This window comes from Bubalus kerabau, chromosome 8 (assembly GCF_029407905.1).
Source record: "Bubalus kerabau isolate K-KA32 ecotype Philippines breed swamp buffalo chromosome 8, PCC_UOA_SB_1v2, whole genome shotgun sequence".
Lineage (NCBI taxonomy): Eukaryota > Metazoa > Chordata > Mammalia > Artiodactyla > Bovidae > Bubalus > Bubalus kerabau.
In genome coordinates this window covers 114,925,631-114,945,650 of record NC_073631.1, presented here as the reverse complement: position 1 = coordinate 114,945,650, position 20,020 = coordinate 114,925,631, and the positions used below count along the sequence as shown (strand labels likewise).

General features: G+C 44.2%; 1 protein-coding gene across 2 annotated transcripts in view; it reads right to left on the bottom strand.

Moving 5' to 3' along the window:
• Window positions 1–20,020, bottom strand: part of LOC129659633 (contactin-associated protein-like 2) — a 648,365-nt gene that overhangs the window by 150,555 nt on the left and 477,790 nt on the right. For both annotated transcript variants that reach the window (XM_055591213.1, XM_055591212.1), the window contains exon 6: window positions 385–603. In XM_055591213.1, the coding sequence (XP_055447188.1) occupies window positions 385–603 (219 nt within the window). The remainder of the gene's footprint in view (window positions 1–384; window positions 604–20,020) is intronic.

Here is a 20,020-nt window from a genome sequence, read left to right as displayed (position 1 = left end):
TTTATGGTCCAACTCTCACATCCATACAGGACTATTGGAAAGACCACAGTTTTGACTCTACAGACTGTAAAGACTTCAGTGAGGGTCTAAAACTATAAACCTAAAACTGCACAGATCAGGGACCTCAAAGAAACCCTAGCCACCCTATCATCTTGTAGGATGTGAGGACTGTGACTTCCAGAAAGCAGAGAGTGACATCAGATTGAGGGCTCCTGTGTCTTCTCCCTTGTCTCCCATCCTGTCTCAGAGGAGGCCACAAGAGGCAAAGACACTTTTAGAAAAATCTCTATCAGAACCCCTGTAGGCGGTTTTCCTTTCCCCAAGGTGAACTCCATGACAAGCAATAGAGAAGTCCCGCTGGTTGTCCCGTGTCCCATCACTCACCCACAAACAGCTGGCTGTAGAGCTCCAGGCGGGTGTGGCCTTCCGTCGGGGCCTTGCGGACCTGCTGTGGCAGACGGTCCACCTGCAGGCTGGCCTGCTTGACGTTCCTCTCCGCGGTGACCCGGTGCCACTGGTCATCGTTGAGTGGGGTGGGCGACCTCACCACCATCTCCACTGGCCCATTTCCAACGTCAAATGAAAAGGACACTTCTGTGGCAGCTGGAGGAACAGAAACAGGAGAGCCACATGAGTATTCCCTGTACGCATGTGGGAGTGCCAAGTCGCTCAGTCGTGTCTGACTCTTTGTGGCCCCAAGCGCTGAAGCCCATTAGGCTCCTCTGTGGAGCCATGGATTTCCCAGGCAAGAATACTGGAGTGGGTTGCCATCCCTTCCTCCAGGGGATCTTCCTGACCTAGGGATCGAAACTGCATCTCCTGCATTGGCAGGTGGGTTCTTTACCACTAGCGCCACCTGGGAAGCAGCATTCCCTCCCAGATATGAAAGAGCTTTAAAGCTTAAGGCTTCCCTGGTGGCTCAGATGGTAAAGCGTCTGCCTACAATGTGGGAGACCCGGATTCGATCCCTGGGTCAGGAAGATCCTCTGGAGAAGGAAATGGCAATCCACTCCAGTACTCTTGCCTGGAAAATCCCATGGATGGAGAAGCATGGTAGGGTATAGTCCATGGGGTGACAAAGAGTCCAACATGACTGAGTGACTTCACTTTCACTTTTTCTAGAGGAAAAACAAAGCAGATAGAAAGAGGAATCTACACCTGTCACCTGCTATTGTATACAGTGGTCCAAGGCGAAATTCTTGGAGGAGGGATAAAGCGTCAATTCATTGTTAATGAATCATAACCAAGGGGAGGAAAGTGAGCTTAGATTGGGGGCCAGGTATACATTTCTTTTCTTATTTTACCAAGAAGTTGCCCTCATTGAGTCTTTCCAAATAAAGAACTGAAGCCTAGGACATTTAAGTCTATGTTGAGCTTCTTAGATTTAGTGAGTAGTGGAGTCAGGATCCGAACCAGGCTTGTTAACTTCCAAAACCTGAGATCTTCCAACTCGACATACTCTGCGACTCTTCAGTGTCTCCTAGGATGTGACTTGTGGCTCTGGCTGCACTTTAGACCCACACGAGCACTTTACGAAACACACCTGTGTGCAGTTCCGTCCCCAGGGATCCCCACTCAGCTGGTCTGGGTTAGGTGTTGGTATTTTTTAAAAGCTTCCTGGAAAATATTAATATATACCTAGAGTCGAGAGCTATTGCTTTGGGGGAATTTGCAAAAATTTATTTCCTTAATCTAATTGTTGGGCTTCTCTGGGTGGCTCAGATAGTAAAGAATCTGCCTGCAATGCAGAACACCTGAGTTCGACTGAAACGGAGCCAGACCCACACAGGGGGCAGGTCCTTGCCCCCCACCGTGTCCTCTGCCAGTGGAACACTTTAGTCAAAGAGTAAGTTTAATCAGAGAAGTGAGAAATGCTGAAACAAAGGAAAACAGTCAAAGGAGACTAAATAATAATAATGTAGTCACTAAGCAGAGTCAAGGACCTTTAGTTCTTTCTCAAGGGCTGTAGATAATATTCTGAGCCACATCTGGTGAGCTGTCTTACAGATACCAAAACCCCAGGTGGAGAAATTAACTACACGATGATCAGACTGTACCCAGGACTTGAGCTGCCACAATTCCGAGAATTGACTGCAAAGAAATGGGAACAAGTGTACCCCGGAACTGGAGATTAACTAACTGTCCTGAAACAACCAAGATGATGCAAGGCAGACCACTGATGACCAATTTGAAGATGACTGTTACAGATGACTGTGCTGTTTCTGCATGCAACCCCCCTCCTCTGTTTATAAAAGCTCTCGCCCCTGCGTGTTGGGGGGAGGAAGTCAGCCTTTGGGCAGATGTCTGCTACCCTACCCCCCTGGTTGCCAGCATCTGAAATAAAGCAAACTTTCCTTTCCACCGACCTGGCCTCTTTACTGGCTTCTGAGCGGCAGGCATCCAGACCCCCCAACACACGTACTCTTTTGGTAACGAGATCCGCTGGGTCAGGAAGATTCCCCTGGAGGAGGGCATGGCAACCCACTCCAGTGTTCTTGCCTGGAGAATTCCTGGACAGAGGAGCCTGGAGGGCTACAGTCCATGAGGACACGACTAAGCAACTGACACTTTCAATCTAATCTTTAAAGTTCCTCTGGAGAGTTTGGGAGCTGTGAGCTGTGCAGGCAGTGAGGATGACCCGCCTCTTTTCCTGACCCCTGGGGCTGTGCGCAGGGCAGTGTGGGTCCTGCCTAAGACCCCCTTCTGGAATCACCTGCTGCACACCTTGAACACTCGCCATCTGGGATGCCGAGTCCTTCTCATAACTTCCCCTCCGGCACTGACCACAAATCATTCCTTTTATTTTCCTAGGTCTGCTCCCAGTCAACCTCCTTGATTAAATCACCTTCCAACAATGGAAAAATGGGTTAGGAGGGTGTGCTGGTAACTTCAATTGTTAGTAGCTTTCTTACTTCACATGTTAGGTTTTAAATTCCTCAGTGACCACTGAGTGCTTTATAAACACGTTTTTTAAACTTTTTTTTTTTTTTTTCCTGCCATTGGCAGGAAAGGCAGAGTGACGGGGAAGCAGCATGTGGGTCCCAGCTCCTCAGCTTGGCAAATGCTTTTTGACAGAACAGATTCCCCACATCACTGGAGGGCCTAGCTTTGCTTAGAAAGTGATTTGGTGCCTCTATCTATCAATAAGCCTCTGATGAATCGCCAAGCGGTTTAATTAAATATCTGTCATTTTTTCTCCCCCAGGCTAATGAAAAATTCAGCCGCTTGGCACTGGTACCATTTCGAGATGATGTTGCAAGCAATCAAACTTCTAATTTAAAAACCGCAGTGGGCCGGATTTTCTTGGGACCTAGACTGTTCTCCACCCCTGGGTCAGGCCCCTCTGAGGAGGCATTTACTCTATTGAGCCCCAGAGACATTAGACACAGAGCTCAATGTAATCAACCTCATTGTACTGGGGAACTTGGCTCCTTTATGTCATTAGAAAGGGGACTTTAATTTTAACACCTGTGGTGATCCCACACGTGTACTGGTGACATTTCTTCTCTGAATTAGGGGCTCCTGCATTCCAGGATTCACTGGAGTGACCTTCACCAAGGTTTCTACACAGGTATGATGAGAATGCAGGTCAGCAATCACCTGACTCATGGATGGAATGATCTTTCCCTGAATTTCTGGCATGAGTCGACGGGGAAAACGCAACTTCAGGTTTTAAGATTGAATTTGTTCTGTTCTTGCAGTGCTGTGTTTTAGCAGATGCATTTTAAAAATGTAAGTTGTCAGACTAGCCAGAGAACAAGGCTTTCCAAGCTAAGTAGGAAAGATGGTTTCGTTTTAAGAGGCATCAGCAGCCATCAGGGAAATACAATGTAGGGATAAATTGAGTTGAGCCCTAAGGTTTGACTTGGAGGGACTGATGCTGCTCTAATTTTCTCCACTCCTCTCCTCCTACTATGATGGATTTTTGTTCATGTCTTTAAGTTGTCACCATTAGGAGAAACCCTGAGGACCAGCAGCTACCAGGAAATACCTATGCTTCCCTCTCTGCTTGTCACACTGGATCCCCTGTTTCTGCCTCTGGGCCATGGTCTTCTTAACACCAACACTTCCCTCTAGAGAAGGAGAGGTCCCCAGGAGCCCACTGTAGCTCAGTCCTCTCTCCCCAACTGGGCGCAGTAAGAGGGACTCTGAGAACAGTCCTTATTGTTCAGTTGCTCAGTCGTGTCTGACTCTTTGTGACCCCATGGACTGCAGCACGCTAGGCTTCCCTGTCCTTCACCATCTCCTGGAGTCTGCTCACATTCACATCCATTTAGTCAGTGATGCCATCCAACCATCTCATCCTCGGTCACCCCCGTCCCCTCCTGCCCTCAATCTCTCCCAGCATCAGGGTCTTTTCCAATGAGTCAGCTTTTCACATTCAGCTTCAGCATCAGTCCTTCCAATGACTATTCAGGATCGATTTCCTTTAGGATTGACTGGCTTCATCTACTTGCAGTCCAAGGGACTCTCAAGAATCTTCTCCAGCACTACAATTTGAAAGCATCAATTCTTCTGTGCTCAGCCTTCCTTATAGTCCAACTCTCACATCCGTCCATGACTAGTGGAAAAACCGAGAACAGATCCTCCTCCAAGAGCCTCCATCCAGGCTTCACTGAAGAAACCTTTGCAGTTTCAGCCCAGCCCACTTTCCTGTGGTGCTTCCCGAGGAAGGGGCCGCGAGGCCCCACGTGAGAGTGAAGGAAAGAGTTCCTTCATCTGTCATTCAGCATCAGCTTCCCTGACATTGCCTTTGAGAAATCCCATCTCCCCGCCGAACGGCAAGTGTGTTTTAAAAGCTTCTAAAGTTCAGTTTGCGGCTGATTGCTCTTGGTCTTCTGGGTGAGAGGGGCTGACATTTTAAAAAAGATAATTACAGAGAGAGTCAGCCAGTGAATGAAAGGGAGACAGCGTAAAGGACACCACAGCCAACAACACCATCGTCACTTAACGTGCGCCTCCGGTTGGAGACGGAAGGGCTGCCCTGTTTCTGCTCATGGAAAAGGGATTTCTGACATCTTGAAACTATTCTTATTTCCAGAACTAAGTATTTGAGAGTTGGGTGTTTCTAGGGAGGCTCATTAGGGAGAACACTGTAGCAAACACGCATGGTTGCCTTTCTGTTGGTGTCAGGAAGACTGGGGAGCAACTTGCTTCCAAGCTCACAAGCTGGCTTGCCATCATTTTGTAGATGTGGATGGAAGACAGGCCACTCCTGGGTCAGAGACAAAGCGTTGTATTCCTCATGGGGCAGCAGGCAGCACGAGCATCCATCTGCCTTGGTTTTCTCTGGGCCCCAGCTCCCGTGGGGGCTGCGTGGAGCAGTCCAGAGGGGATGTTGCTCAGGAAGCTGGTGCACTCTGACCTCAGGAAACCCATAAGTTTTAGAGGGGCTGCTGGCAAGTCTGCTTAATGTTTGCCTTGGGAAGAGACATTAGCTTTATTTACCCGGTCAGGAAATAAATCTACCTTCTGTTCTGGAGGAAGACAATCTATCTTCCAAGACCGCTATACCCACATCCTTTCAAAGGTATGAACAAAGCTGACAATGCCTCTTGTTCAGAAGACAAGCAGAAATGGGAGAGACCCACGGAGAATTTTGCCTGACAGCTAGCTGTTCCCCTACCCTCCTCCCTGTGAGCTGACCCAATTTTGCCCAGGAAGCTATGGGCTTCCACACAACTCTGTGCTTCACATATGGATGGCCCTACCCCGGGCCCAGCGGGTGAATCTGGATTTTTTCTAAGTCATACATGAGAGTGCTGTGCTCCTTGCCAGTAACCCACTTAAGATGGGACCTTTCATTTCCCCTGGCCAATAAGGCATGAGGGGGAGCCTTTAGAAGACAAATCTATTAGTTCATAAGGGAAGAGAGAGTCATCCATCTTCACTCCTTGATCTTGGGTGAAGATGTGGTTCCCAGTGTTGGTGGGGCCATCTTGCAAACCTCAGACACACTGAAGAGAACAGGGAGGGAAATGGGATGAAGCTTGGGCTTAGGTGACGTTGCTCAGCCCCTAAGGTATTCGTGGAGCCCCACAAGGCTTCTCATGTGAGATATCCATTATTGCTAAAGCCATCTGTGTTGCAGCTGAAAGCATCTTAACTGATATAGAGAACGGTTTAGCAATCAGTATTTATGATTTTTAGTCTTCACTCTGCCTTGTCCCCTTTTTGGGTTCAGTCTACTGGTGTCTGAAAGGGGGATTACATCTATAGTTCCCCAAGAGTTTCTGTGTCCAAAATGTGTTTGAAAACATATTGACAAGCTCTAAGTTCCCTTTGAATGTGAACATTCTATGATCTAATTTCCAAGAGATTCTAAGAGAAACAATAAATGAAATACAGTTGGTCTTACTGGTGAGTGAAAGTAAAAGTCACTCAGTTGTGTCCGACTCTTTGTAACCCCATAGACTGTAGCCAGCCAGGCTCCTCTGTCCATGGAATTCTCCAGGCCAGAACACTGGAGTGGGTAGCTATTCCCTTCTCAGGGTATTTTCCCAATCCAAGGACTGAACCCACATTTCCCACATTGATTCTTTGCCGTCTGAGCCACCAGGGAAGCCCAAGAATACTGGAGTGGGTAGCCTATCCCTTCTCCAGTGGATCTTCCTGACCCAGGAATCGAACTGCGGTTTCCTGCACTGCAGGCGGATTCTTTACCAGCTGATTCTTTAGAGCTACCAGGGAAGCCCTGGTGATCTTACTGGCAGTTATATGTATTGGAACGCTACAGGGAGAAAAGAGAGATGTTGAAAAAGAAATGCATAAGGTGGTAGATGGGCATTAGAAGCAAGCATATATGGCAGAAACTGTCTTTGACTGCCTCTGGATCATGACTGCATTTGAGTGACAATGTAACGAATGGGACAAAACCATGGACAGCTCTTGGTATTAATAGAGACTATCTCCCCTCCCTTTCTTTGAGTATAATTCCAGCAGGTGGCACTATTTGCTCTCATTCTAATTCACCATGCGTTTTTTTTTTTTTTTTTTTTTTTTCTCAAACAAATCACTCCAGGCTTAATGTATTGAGAGATGAATTTAACAACTGTCCAGAAGAGTAGACTTTTGGACTCTGGGTTCTGCCAGCAGGTGAGGTAAGCTTCAGACACACTAGACTCAAAGTGCTATTGGGAAGCAGCAAAAAAAATTGGTCATTAAGTACAGAATGGGTAAAAAGACCAGGGAAGGTACACAAAGTGAGCATGCTGAGAAGACCAGCCAGCATGGTTACAATTCTGGTGACGATTTATTTCCCTTCTAAAGTGAACTTCAAGGATGGATAGCTTCCCAAGGGCTATTCTGCACCAGATCTCATTGGATCCATGTAACAAAACTGGTAACAGGCAGAGTGGACACGTTAGCCTCACTCTGTGAGTGGAGAATGTTATAAATACAGTTTCTGCTTTCTTTTTCTTTTCCATGAAGGAAGGGCTACGTGTCCATGAGGAGGCAAAATAATTTAGGCAAGAGGAGGGGGTACGAGAAGGCGCAGGGAGGCGGAAATGAGGTCCCCGTGGGGATCAGAGAGATGCGGAACAGGAGGAAGAAGTAAGGAGAACACCGGTGCTCCTGTCCAAGGCCAGGTGCTCCACTGCACACCGGATGCCATTCCTTCCTGCCTGCTCCAGGACATGTCTCCGGCAATTCCCCCCTCCCTGTACAGCCTCTGTCATTTGTCCTCTACTGGATCATTCCACATCAACGTACCGACACGCCTCTAACGCTAACAGCAGCCACCGCCACTACACAGCCCTTCTCTGGTCCTTGCATCCCATTCCTTTCTTCCTTGCTGTTGCCAAATTCCTTGAAAGAGCTGCCTCTGTGCTCTCTGCCTGTGTTGCTCCTGTTAGTCTTTCTGCAACCCCATCACTCAAGGCTTTCTCCTTTATTACTTTGTGACACTCTTCTCCTCTCAGCTCCTAAACACTTACTGGTTCCTTGACCCAATAACTGTACGGCTGTTTTTCCACCCCTCTGCGAACAGCCTGAATTTTAGAAATTCCTTCCCTAAACATTCTATGTTTATGCCTATGACTTCCCTGGTGGCTCAGATGGTAAAGCGTCTGCTTACAATGCGGGAGACCTGGGTTCAATTCCTGGGTCAGGAAGATCTCCTGGAGAAGGAAATGGCAGCCCACTCCAGTACTCTTACCTGGAGAATCCCATGGACGGAGGAGCCTCGTGGGCTACAGTCCATGGGGTGGCAAAGAGTCGGACACGACTGAGTGACTTCACTTAAACATTCTATGTTAAATAGCGTCTCCCCCACCCACATCCCATCCTTTAGCTGCCTTTCCCCCTTTATCCTCATTTTTTGGATCTACATAGCATGTATCAGCATCTGGCACCATATATATGTGCTCTTGGCCTCATGAAAGCAGAGGAGCGATTTTCTGTTTTGTCCCTTTTTTGCTCACTGCCTAGAACAATGCTTGACACAGAATAAGCACTTGACAATTTATGAATAAAGAGCAACACTCTTGCCATTCAATTGTTTGGAGGTCAAACAAGTAGGTAGTTACTCTGAGAAAAACAGCTCCCTGCATTTTCCTAAGGCAAACCATAACTTAACACACTAGCATATATAAGGAATGCCATCTTATAATTCTATAAGCATCTTCCCTGGGATCATACAGTAACATAATGTATATTTCTCAGTCTAGGAACTTGATACATGAGTCACCTCTGTTTGAAACAGACTGTGCCAAATGTTCCCAAACATGTCATGTTTGAGGAACAAAGACATTAAACTCTGTAGTGGAGTTAGTAGCAGAATTTTCACTCATATCCACATCTTGTGCTATTTCCACTCTACTGTTAGGAACAAGGACCTGGGATCATAATTACGTTTTTCAAATTTTGGCCTCCATAGGAAACTGCTAAAGAAAAGAAACATGCCTAATGAATATTTCAAGGCTCCTTTCACTTAAGTAGGCTGGGGTGGGGCTGTGTGTGTGTGTGTTCAGTCGCTTCAGTCGTGTCTGACACTTTTTGACTCCATGGACTGTAGCCTGCCAGGCTCCTCTGTCCATGGGGACTCTCCAGGCAAGAATACTGAGTGGGTTGCCATTTGCTTCTCCAGGGGATCTTCCTGACCCAGGGATGGAACCCACATCTCTTATGTTCTCTGCGTTGGCAGTTGGATTCATAATTTACCACTAGTGCCACCTGGGAGTCTGTATTTTGGGAATGCCAGGTGACTCTGATGCAGGTGGTCCTGGAATACGACTTTCAACACTAGGGTTGCTAAGTTTGATTCCAGTAGGCAGGTCCTAGGAATCTTTTGCTTCCTTGTCATCAAGAGATTTTCAAACTGTATACTAAACACTTTAAATTTGTCCAAGGAAGGGTCTGGATTTGCCCTTGGCAGATAGAATCTAAAGCTTTGGAGTGTTATGCTTGGTAGGGGTGTCCCTGTCTGCCTGGGGACCTCGGGTCATGACAGGTAGCCTAACAATGTGATTTGGGTGATGGCTGGCCTCACTACACAGTATCTGGGATGGGGACCTTGCCAGATAGTATTTAGGGTGGAGGCTGACCACTCCAGAAAGACCAATAATGTGATGATGGGGGCTTGGATCACACAGTTCAGTCCCTGGAGGGGCTGGAGACTGAGGTTGGCCATATGGGCAGTGGACCATTCCTGTGTAATGGAGCCTGAATAGAGACTCTGAACACTGATGCTCGGGGAAGCTGCCCTGGTTGGCAGTACCCCATGCGTACTGGCACAATCAATTCTGGGAAAGGAAAGTGTCCATGACTCCACAGGAAAAGCATGCCTGTGGGCTCGGCCCCTGGGGCTTCTCCTGGTCTGTGCCTCTGTGCTCTTTTCTTGTCTGACTCGCATTGATTCTTTCCCTGTAATAACCATAAACATGAGTAGAGCAGCTTCCAGTGAGTTCTGTGAGTCCTTCTAGAGAATCATTGAACCTGAGCCTGGTTTGGGGGACTCACTGAACTTGTAGTGGTGTCAGAAGTGTGTGCAATTTTGTGTGGGCTGTGGTCCTTCCAAGTCTGCAGTTGGTCTAATTCTCTGCGAAAAACTTCACTTCAGTTTTGAAGCATATAATCGAACCCATCAGTGTTAAGGCTGATGGATGTCTGAGAATGAAGTCCAACTTCCAAGCTCACCTTCACTGCCTACATAAGGAAGCTGAGTCTGTAAGATGTTCACATCCAGTTGTAACTAACCAGTGAGCTTCTATTTTTCTAACTGTGCTGTACCATTTTTCATATCATGCAGGAAATAAACCCTACTAATCTTTACTAGCGTCTTAGTTTGTGAGGATGGAAATTTCTAGAGCCAAATATGCATATTCACACCCAAAATCTCAGTGTTAAACACATTTGAACATGAACACTGGCAAGGAAAAATATTATTTGAAGTCTTTTGGAAATTCTTCAAGGAAATGCCTGGAGCTTAAGAATCAATGCGCTGAACTAATTTTTAAACCTCTGGTATCTTGATAACCTCCTGAGTATGAGAGATCTTTCTCTTTATGTATTTTGGCCTTTAAGCCTTTTATTATGGTTAAAAAATAACTTCACAAAGGCATCCATAGAGAAAAGGAAACAGAAGGGAGTTACCATTGGCCATGCAAAAACAGAGAGCTGTCTTTAAAATGCAAAGCCTTTCTAATTTTAGCTTTCTCCATGCATTTAACTAACTTCTGAGGATAACTTCTTGAATATTAATGGACCTATATTATATAAAAAGGAAAAAGACAAAAAGCTTTCCAAAAGGACATGTGGCTTGAAACAGCCCCTATCCTCAGTAAGGGACATGTAGTCAGGGTTTAAATACTCCCATGTTTGGAATCAGCGGGGACTTGTCTGCTGGGCAGAGAGTGCCAGTTTGGAAGGATAAATGGAGGTCCCAGATGGTGATGGTGGGGAGAGAATATTTGTGATGAAAGGAAATGTAGAAGCTGCAGGAGAGAAACCACAAAACTGGATGCCTAAGGATTCTCCAGAGATGGAGAGGAGAGTGGATCAAAGAGGGGATGGATGTCAAAGAAGCTTCTCTCTTGATTAAGATTAACTTGTGCAGCAAAATGGAAACCATTCACTGGGGGAGATGTGCTTTCATGGAGGACTGAGGGTGATTTATGGGGCTGGTTTCAGGTGATGTCAGAGAGAGTAGGTTTACTGAGATATTTGGTGATGGAGAGTTCAAAAAGAATGGAATGTGGGATTTGATGGCCAACAAAGGTAATACAACTGGATGCAAAAACAGCTTGAATCAGAAAGAAGTTCACAGGTGTTAACATGGACCAAGCTGAAGCTTATAAGGAGATACAATACCAGTCAATTAATCAGTTATAATTTATAAATGACTGAGCTATGGATGCCTGTGTTTATGTGGACACATCATATTGTTGTACAGCCACTCAGTCATGTCCAACTCTTTGTAACCTCATGAACTGCAACAAACTAGGCTTCTTTGTCCTTCACTATCTCCTGGAGTTTGCTCAAACTGAAGTCCATTGAGTCAGTGATGCCATCCAACCATCTTATCCTCTGTTGTCCCCTTCTCCTCCTGCCCTCAATCTTTTCCAGCATCAGGGTCTTTTCCAATGAGCTGACTCTTCACATCAGGTGGGCAAAGTATTAGAGCTTGAGCTTCAGCATCAGTCCTTCCAATGAATATTCAGGGTTGATTTCCTTTGGGAGGGACTGGTTTGATCTTGCTGTCCAAGGGACTCTCAAGAGTCTTCTCCAACACCACAGTTCAAAAGCATCAGTTCTTTGGTGCTCAGCCTTCTTTATGGTCCAACTCTCACATCCATACATGACTACTGGAAAAATCATAGGTTTGACTATACGAATCATTGTTGGCAAAGTGATGTTTCTGCTTTTTAATATTCTATCTAGGTTTGTCATAACTTTTCTTCCAAGGAGCAAGGACATATCATGAGTAAAAGCCAAAGGCAAGATCCAAGGAGAAAAGGATGAGGCTTTGCAAGGTGCATGCCTGCTGATGAGGGCTGTGAACAAGCCATCATAAGGAAAACAGACTGCTTCCTGGTTGCCATGGGCTGAGTTCCAGCCCAGACTATAGGTCACATCACGGACACTGTTTCTGTCTCTCTGTTCTACAACAAATTGTTTCCTATTGAGCAGATTCTTTCAATGCCAGCTTGGTATGACTTCAGACAAGACCTCTTTAATGAGGGGGCAAAGTGCCACATGAAGATTCTATATTCTACATGCTACAAACTCAGAATGCAAAACAGAGATTTATTCCATTTTCCACAACACCACCAGATGCTCTTCAACTACAGTATTTGGAGTATCAGGCAAATAATGGAGAGAAAGTGAAAACATGCCACGGGGTCAGCAGAGAGAGATGACAGGAGGGGAGAATCATTGTCTTTCTACCATAACAACTTTGTTAAAATGTGAAAGACTTCTGTAAATGTGCCTTGAAATCTTTGTGAAAGGTCTAAATTATCTTAACAGTTTTCCTCTAGCTACAATTACTTAAATTTGTTCTTATCTTCTATTTAGTAATGAATATTAGAAATGAGGACTCTTAGGGTTGAACATTAAAAATACAGTATCTTAGAATCTCAAGGTTGAGAGCATCCTAGGAGAAATGGCCAATTAACATTGTAGAAGAGTCAATAGACCCCTGAGGTCATGCATTTCCGCCTCTGCAAAATGACAGGACAACACTTCACAGTATCGCCAGTGGTTGGGCCAACCGGTTTCTACCTGAACAAAGCATCCCATGAAAATGGATCATGTTAAATAACAAAAGTGATTCACCATCAGGTACTCTTCCTTTTCTCTTATTTCTGGTCATAATAGCTAAAAAGACAACTTTCTTAATCAGTCTACCTAAACAAATATTTTGCCTTCCAAAATCACTGCAGATGGTGATTGCAGCCATGAAATGAAAAGACACTTACTCCTTGGAAGGAAAGTTATGACCAACCTAGAGAGCATATTCAAAAGCAGAGACATTACTTTGCCAACAAAGGTCCATCTAGTCAAGGCTATGGTTTTTCCAGTGGTCATGTATGGATGTGAGAGTTGGACTGTGAAGAAAGCTGAGCGCCGAAGAATTGATGCTTTTGAACTGTGGTGTTGGAGAAGACTCTTGAGAGTCCCTTGGACTGCAAGGAGATCCAACCAGTCCATTCTGAAGGAGATCAGTCCTGAGTGTTCATTGGAAGGACTGATGCTGAAGCTGAAACTCCAATACTTTGGGCCACCTCATGAGAAGAGTTGACTCATTGGAAAAGACCCTGATGCTGGGAGGGATTGGGGGCAAGAGGAGAAGGGGACAACAGAGGATGAGATGGCTGGATGGCATCATCGACTCGATGGACATGAGTTTGGGTAAACTTCGGGAGTTAGTGACGGACAGGGAGGCCTGGCATGCTGTGATTCATGGGGTCGCAAAGAGTTGGACATGACTGAGTGACTGAACTGAACTGAACTATCCTCCAAGTAAAATAAATAAATTAATTTTAAAAAACAACAACAAGGTCCTACTGTATAGCACAGGAATCTATATTCAATATCTTGTAATAAATTATAACAGGAAATAAAAAGACATGGAAATGTGTTTCTAAAATGCAGTTACTTGAAACAAATATGTTACAAACAGTATGTACTACTATGATCACCTTTTTGTAAAAAATTATATATAAGCACATATAAAAATGTGTGGAAATGTGCACATCAAAAGAGTGGTGTTACATATGTCAGAATTTGAGAGTATAGTTGATTTTGGGGGGTAATTCTTTTTGCTTTTCTGGATTTTTAATCATTCAACAGTAAACAAACACTGTATAATTTTTAAAAGCTACTATCTGATCATTTTTTCACTGTTTTTGCAAAGGTTGGTGACATTTTAAGCTACTCTGTTCTATAATTTTAGCCAGTATTTAATCAGAGAGATTAATCAAAATGCAAAGAAGAAATTTCATTTAAATACAGAAAATTAGAGGTAATTTAAAACTAGATTGAAACATTCTTCCTTACTTCTTTCCTATTCTTAAGAGATCTGAGAAGATTCTTTAAAAAAGAGAGTGGTCAAACTGTACCATAAATTCATTTTGAAGAAGATGTGAGCTTTTTTTCCATATTAAAAATGGCCCAAATAATAAGGGCATGCTATTTCTCAAAGAAGAATCCTCACAGGTCTGGAGTGCCAGCATGTTCAGATGTTTAAACTAATGCCTACAGGAGTCAGAATGCAAGAAGAGCATATTCAGTGTTATAATTACACTTGACAGATATACACTGTTTCTATTATTCATTGGGTCTGGTTGCACTTACCCAGAAAGACCCTGTAGAATACTAAATATCAACCCTCTCCATGAGAAGTCATTTGGCATTCTCTGCAGTTCTCAGCAGAGGAATCAAATTCAGAGATGTAGAAAACCAAATCTGATCATTTTAATACTATCCACAAAGGCAGGTAAAATGAGTCATTTCCTAAGAGGCTTTAGGTCCATCCAGCTAGCTTTCTTTTGTCTAACTCTTAACATGGATATGCGGAGGGTCATTACTTGAACAAGAAGTGTCTTCTAACCAGTGACTGGGCTTTTGCTATTTTCTTTTCAATTCCTCAAATGCTCCATGATCTTTCTCTTTATCTGCTTACTTTCTGTAAGCAGAAAGGAAAAAATGCCTTTATCTCATTTATTTGCCTGTCACCCGTCAAGGCAAATCAAATGTTGCATCTTCTGGAAACCTACCTCAACGTCTTTAGACAAGGTGAAAGCTTACTCCTTCTCAGGCCATAGTGCCTGTGACTGCCAACCTCTCATGAAACATTTTCTCCTTCCCACGAGACCCCTGAAAAAGTACCATGAATCTGGGAGTGGAATTTCCTGGACAAGGAGGTGGAGCCACATGCCTAGTTACCACCAACAGAACAAGAACAAAAGGAGTGTGTGTCTCTTCTGGACCAGTGTGGGTACGAAGAGAGAATTCTTCTCCAGCTCCCTTCCTCTCTCTGCCAACTGGTTTAGAAACGCCCAGGCTCTAGGAGATGGTGGAATCACAGCACAAGAGGAGCCTTCACTGTGTGGAAGGACTTCCTGGAACAAAGCCTGCAGGTGGTACTGCCGCAATGTCATGGAAACACGGGGTTTTATTTGTTACAGCAGCTTAACTTAGTCTTAAACAATAGTATTTCTTATTCCTAAGTCTCTTATGACCTCATCACATGTAAAATATTTATTTATAAGATTAAAAACTATAACCAAAGGATCTTCTCCTTCAGACCACTGAAATTTTGATGGGATGAAAGGTGTTGTATGGCCTTATTCTAGTTCCAATACCCTGCTCTGTATCAGAACACTGCCATAGTTTAAAAATATATATGTTGTAATATGATTTTGAATGAATTCATGGAATTCTCTAATTCATAAAATGGGCTTCCCTGGTGGCTCAGCAGTAAAGAATCTGCCTGCAACGCAGGAGATGCAGGAGATGTAGGAGACGTGGGTTTGATCCCTGGTTCAGAAAGATCCCCTGGAGGAGGGCATGGCAACCCACTTCAGTATTTTTGCCTGGAGAATCCCTTGGACAGAGGAGCCTGATGGGCTACAGTCCATAGGGTCTCAAAGATTTGGACGTGATTGAGTGACTTAGTGCATGCGCACACACACACACAAACACAATTCATAAAACCATGAAGTTTCAGAGCAAAGAGAAGTGTCTGAGAGTCATACGGAGGTTTTAGGTTGTGCGTGCTCAGGATGTCTGAGCCACCTCCTTACTAAACCCACCAAACTGAGCTCCCAAAGAATGGAGAGGGACAGCTGTGTCTTGACTAGTATAAAGGTGAACAAAACCTTTTCCTACTTTGAGAAGTTTGTCCAGGACAAGGTCAACATTCATCAATAGGGGAGGAAGTTCCCTTTGCTCCTCAATGCTTCTGTTCTAAACTGAATGGACTCCAGATCCCAGAACTCTTAAGCTGGCACATGCAGCTCTATTGTAAGCCACTCTTGAAACTCAGACAAACAACAAAGCTCCTTACGGTCAGCAGTGGCATATGAGTGCCATTTTACAATATTAAATCTATAGGAAGATATATTCCAGGTTCTAAAAAACAGGCTCAGAAACTCCTATAACACAGTCCCTTTGTAAGTCAGAAAGTACCTAAACTAAAATTTTCTTTTTTAAAAAAAGCATATCATAGAGGTAGAAATAAGTCTTTCCTAAAGTATTTAAGCAAAATATATTCAATCTGTGATCCTAGTCCTCTATCAGATTTCATCTAAGCCTTATATTTCTCTCTGTCTATTCAAAGTTCCTATCTTGATTGCTGTTAAATATCACCTTGAAATTTGAGCAAAATGTGTCTTGGAGGAGATAAGTCCCTGAACTCTTCACTTGTAAAACACTGCTTTTGTAAGGTTTCCAGCTGACGTCCGTTGGCCAATGTTTTGTCATGCGGCTTTATTTAGGTTTGTCTGATGACTCGTGAGAGCCTACAGCTGTTATGTTTACAGTTGCCTTTCGGCCCTTGGAGATTTTTCTGGTTTTGAGCTATTTCCAGTAATCTTCCCCAGTCACTCAATATATTTAAATGAAGCTCTGCTCCCTGGTTTATTGTATCCTTTTTTGCAACTGGCTTTGAATTAATTGGTCCCAAGTGTCGTCCTTAGTTGGATCAATTCTCCAGTGTTTGTAACAAGCACTGACTGACTTTGGCACCAACCCTTCCCTCTCGAAGCATTTGCTTTTTTTTTTTTTTTTACAAAATATCAAGCCTTCAGAGACACTGGTAGCGTCTAGAAAGGCAGATGTAAGGTCTCTAACCTCCTTACAACTCCACACATACATTTCTGCCTCTCTCACTAATCCGCGTGTCTGTTTCTGTCAGGATAACACACTCTTTCTCCCAGCTCTGTCCCCGGTCAGGACGCATGAATCCTCGCTTCTTTAGTTTCTTCTCCTCTTAGGACGTCTGCTCTCTTCCAGCTGCCCACAGGCAGGCTGATTCTAGTAGCTGGCCTTTCTGACACTTTAACATGCCATCTCTTTGAAGGGAAAGGTTTTGTGGACGATCACACACTATAAATAATATAGAAAACATTTGAATCAAAGGGAATGAGACAGAAGAGAAATTCCACTCAAAAAAATCTCTAAGAAATGTCAGCACTTCTCTAAAGATGACACACAACACATTCCTCAGACAAACACGAAGTGAACATGCTCTCTAATGAGGATGCCTATTATTTTCCAGGCAATGCACCAAATTAATTGTCTTATAGAAATGTTGCTTTTTTTTTTAAGGAAAATGAAAGACTTCTCTTTTATGCATGTTTTACACTTTAAATTAGGATACAGTAAAAACATCTTTTGTGTGGGCAGGATTTCAGTAGGGAGGTTGTCTTCTAGATGCCTCTGGAGCGTGGAGAGAGAAGGGCAGGAACAGAAACTTTGTAGAAACAGGTGACTATATCTGGCTTAGAGGACTTCCCAACTTCTAGAAATTTCCAAATCAGCAGACATGGGTAGATCAGTAACATCTAAGGTAATTTTGGTTATTTTTCCTATCAAGAGGACATCCTAAAGTCTATTCTTTTAACTCTAGGGTACCTATGCCATTGGGGGCTTCCTAGGTGGCACCAGTGGTAAAGAATCCACCTGCCAATTCAGGAGATGAGAGATGCAGGCTTGATCCCTGAGTCAGGAAGATGCCCTGGAGGACAGCATGGCAACCCACTGCAGTGTTCTTGCCTGGAGAATCCCATGGACAGAGGAGCCTAGTGGGCTACAGTCCATGGGGTTGTAAAGAGTTGGACATGACTGAAGTGACTTAGCGTACACACACCTATGCCATATACTCAAATAACTGTCCCTTCAGTGAGACTGGCAAAGAAATCTGGGTACATTAAACTTGACAGTGTTACCAATTATTTGTATATCTTTTAATACTTAGAAATGTACATGGCTAATATATTAAATAACTTTAATAGAGCACAAGTTTCATCTTTATTTATATTTCTGAACTGTTTTGGTCCACAACTGAAATTGAAAAGTTTAAACCAGAAATTAGAAAAATTTTGTAAACATTAAAAAAATTCACAACAGTGTTTCTATGCAGGTTAGAAAACATTTTACAGTGGTTTTTTTCTTATGTATTATAATAAGCAAGTCAGGAGCATTTAGATTCCCAGATCTTTAACACTAATTGAGCTCATAGCTGGACTTGCAAAGAAGTAGAAATACTAAAATTCTTCCTGAATCTATGTTGATAACAAGAAGGGTGGGATAATTAAAAGGAAAAATCCAGGTGCTAACATCTGATCTGTATTACTAAAAACTCACGATATTTATCAAAGAAAAAACACCCTAAATAACATCCCCATGGCACAGAGACCAGTAAAGTGGAATTAGACATTCCTCATGTCTACACAAAGGAAGCTCCCTTAATACAAAAAGTTGTTCCAATTCTGGAATAGTGGAACATAAATTGCCATTAGTTTATTTCCTCTGATTCATCAGTTTCTATATACTGCAGAATATTTTCTTCTGTCACATTCTTGAGCATGCGTACTGCAGAAACCGGGATCTTGGAAAATGAAGGTTTTTCCTTAATACGTTTCCCGAAGATTAGCAGGACATTGGACTGTTGCCAGCGCATTTTGTGGAGATATGCCGGTTAAATGCAAATCTGTGCTCCGAGTCAACCTGATACCTGGAAAAGCTCAAGCTTTGCCAACAGGGAAGCTTATGCCAAAGTATTGCAACAGTTGCTGGTTGTTGTTGTTGGGTTGCTAAGTCATGTTTGATTCTTTGCGACCCCATGGACTGCAGCACATCGGGCTTCCCTGCCCTTCACTATCTCCCAGAGTTTGCTCAATCTCGTGTCCATAGAGTTGGTGATGCTATCCAACCATCTTATCCTCTGTTGTCCCTTTCTCTTGCCGTCAATCTTTTCCATCGCCAGAGTCTTTTCCGGAGTCGGCTTTTTGCATCAGGTGGGCAAAGTATTAGAGCTTCAGTTTCAATTCCTGGTTCAGTTTCAGTTGCTGGCTGCTTCTCCTGAATGTTTTCCAGACAGCGAACATCCCCTTCAAAATCCCCCCACTGTGTAAGTTCTTTTAAATCGTTAAACAAAGAATAAAAATGCTATAGTGAAGTGTGAAAGTGTTAATCACTCATGTCTGACTCTCTGTGATCCCTTGTACTATATAGCCCACCAGGCTCCTCTGTCTCTGGGGTTCTCCAGGCAAGAATACTGGAATGGATTGCTATTCCCTCCTCCAGGGCATCTTCCTGACCTGGGATCGAACTCAGGTCTCCTGTATTGCAGGCAGATTCTTTACCATCTGAACCATCAGGGAAGCCCTAAGAAATGCTATGGTCACCGTTTATCATCAAATACTTCTAAACACTTGCTCTGATTACAGTTCACCTTGAGGAAAAACCTACCAATCAGTCACCCAACTCCTTCCCTTGGGGCCCATGTCTTGGGGCCAGGAGGGCAGCTGGGAGCGCCCTTGACCTGAGTGCTTCTTCTGTTCTATGGCTCCAGAGACTGCACTCAGCAATGCATCCTCCCAGGAGACTTCCTCTCCCGTGCTTACCACTGCCATCCTTGAACCCAGGGACTGCAATGCTTGGATCACAGGCTCCCTGTCCACTGCACCGTCTGCCATGACTTTCCCCAGCCTTTTCATACAACCCAAAAGCCCATGTGCATGGCCAGACAATGCATCGTAGACCTGCTCATCGCCCAAACTGCTTTCCTGTGAAATCTTGAATTCCTAAAGTTCACCAACCACAATCATCCTTCCACCTTTCCATGTATGTCTATCATCATTCTGATCCCCACCTCCCCTGAGCGGCGCTGTCCTTTTCCACCTAGATTTTCCTATGTTTCTCCATTAGCCTAGTACCTCATTCATTGATTTTATTCTTTCAACAAATGCTTACTCAGCACTTGCGATGCACCAGGCAGTGTTCCGGGCCTGGAGATCCCACCAAGCACAGAGTTCTACAGCCCTTGCTGCACTGGCGAACCACGCACCTC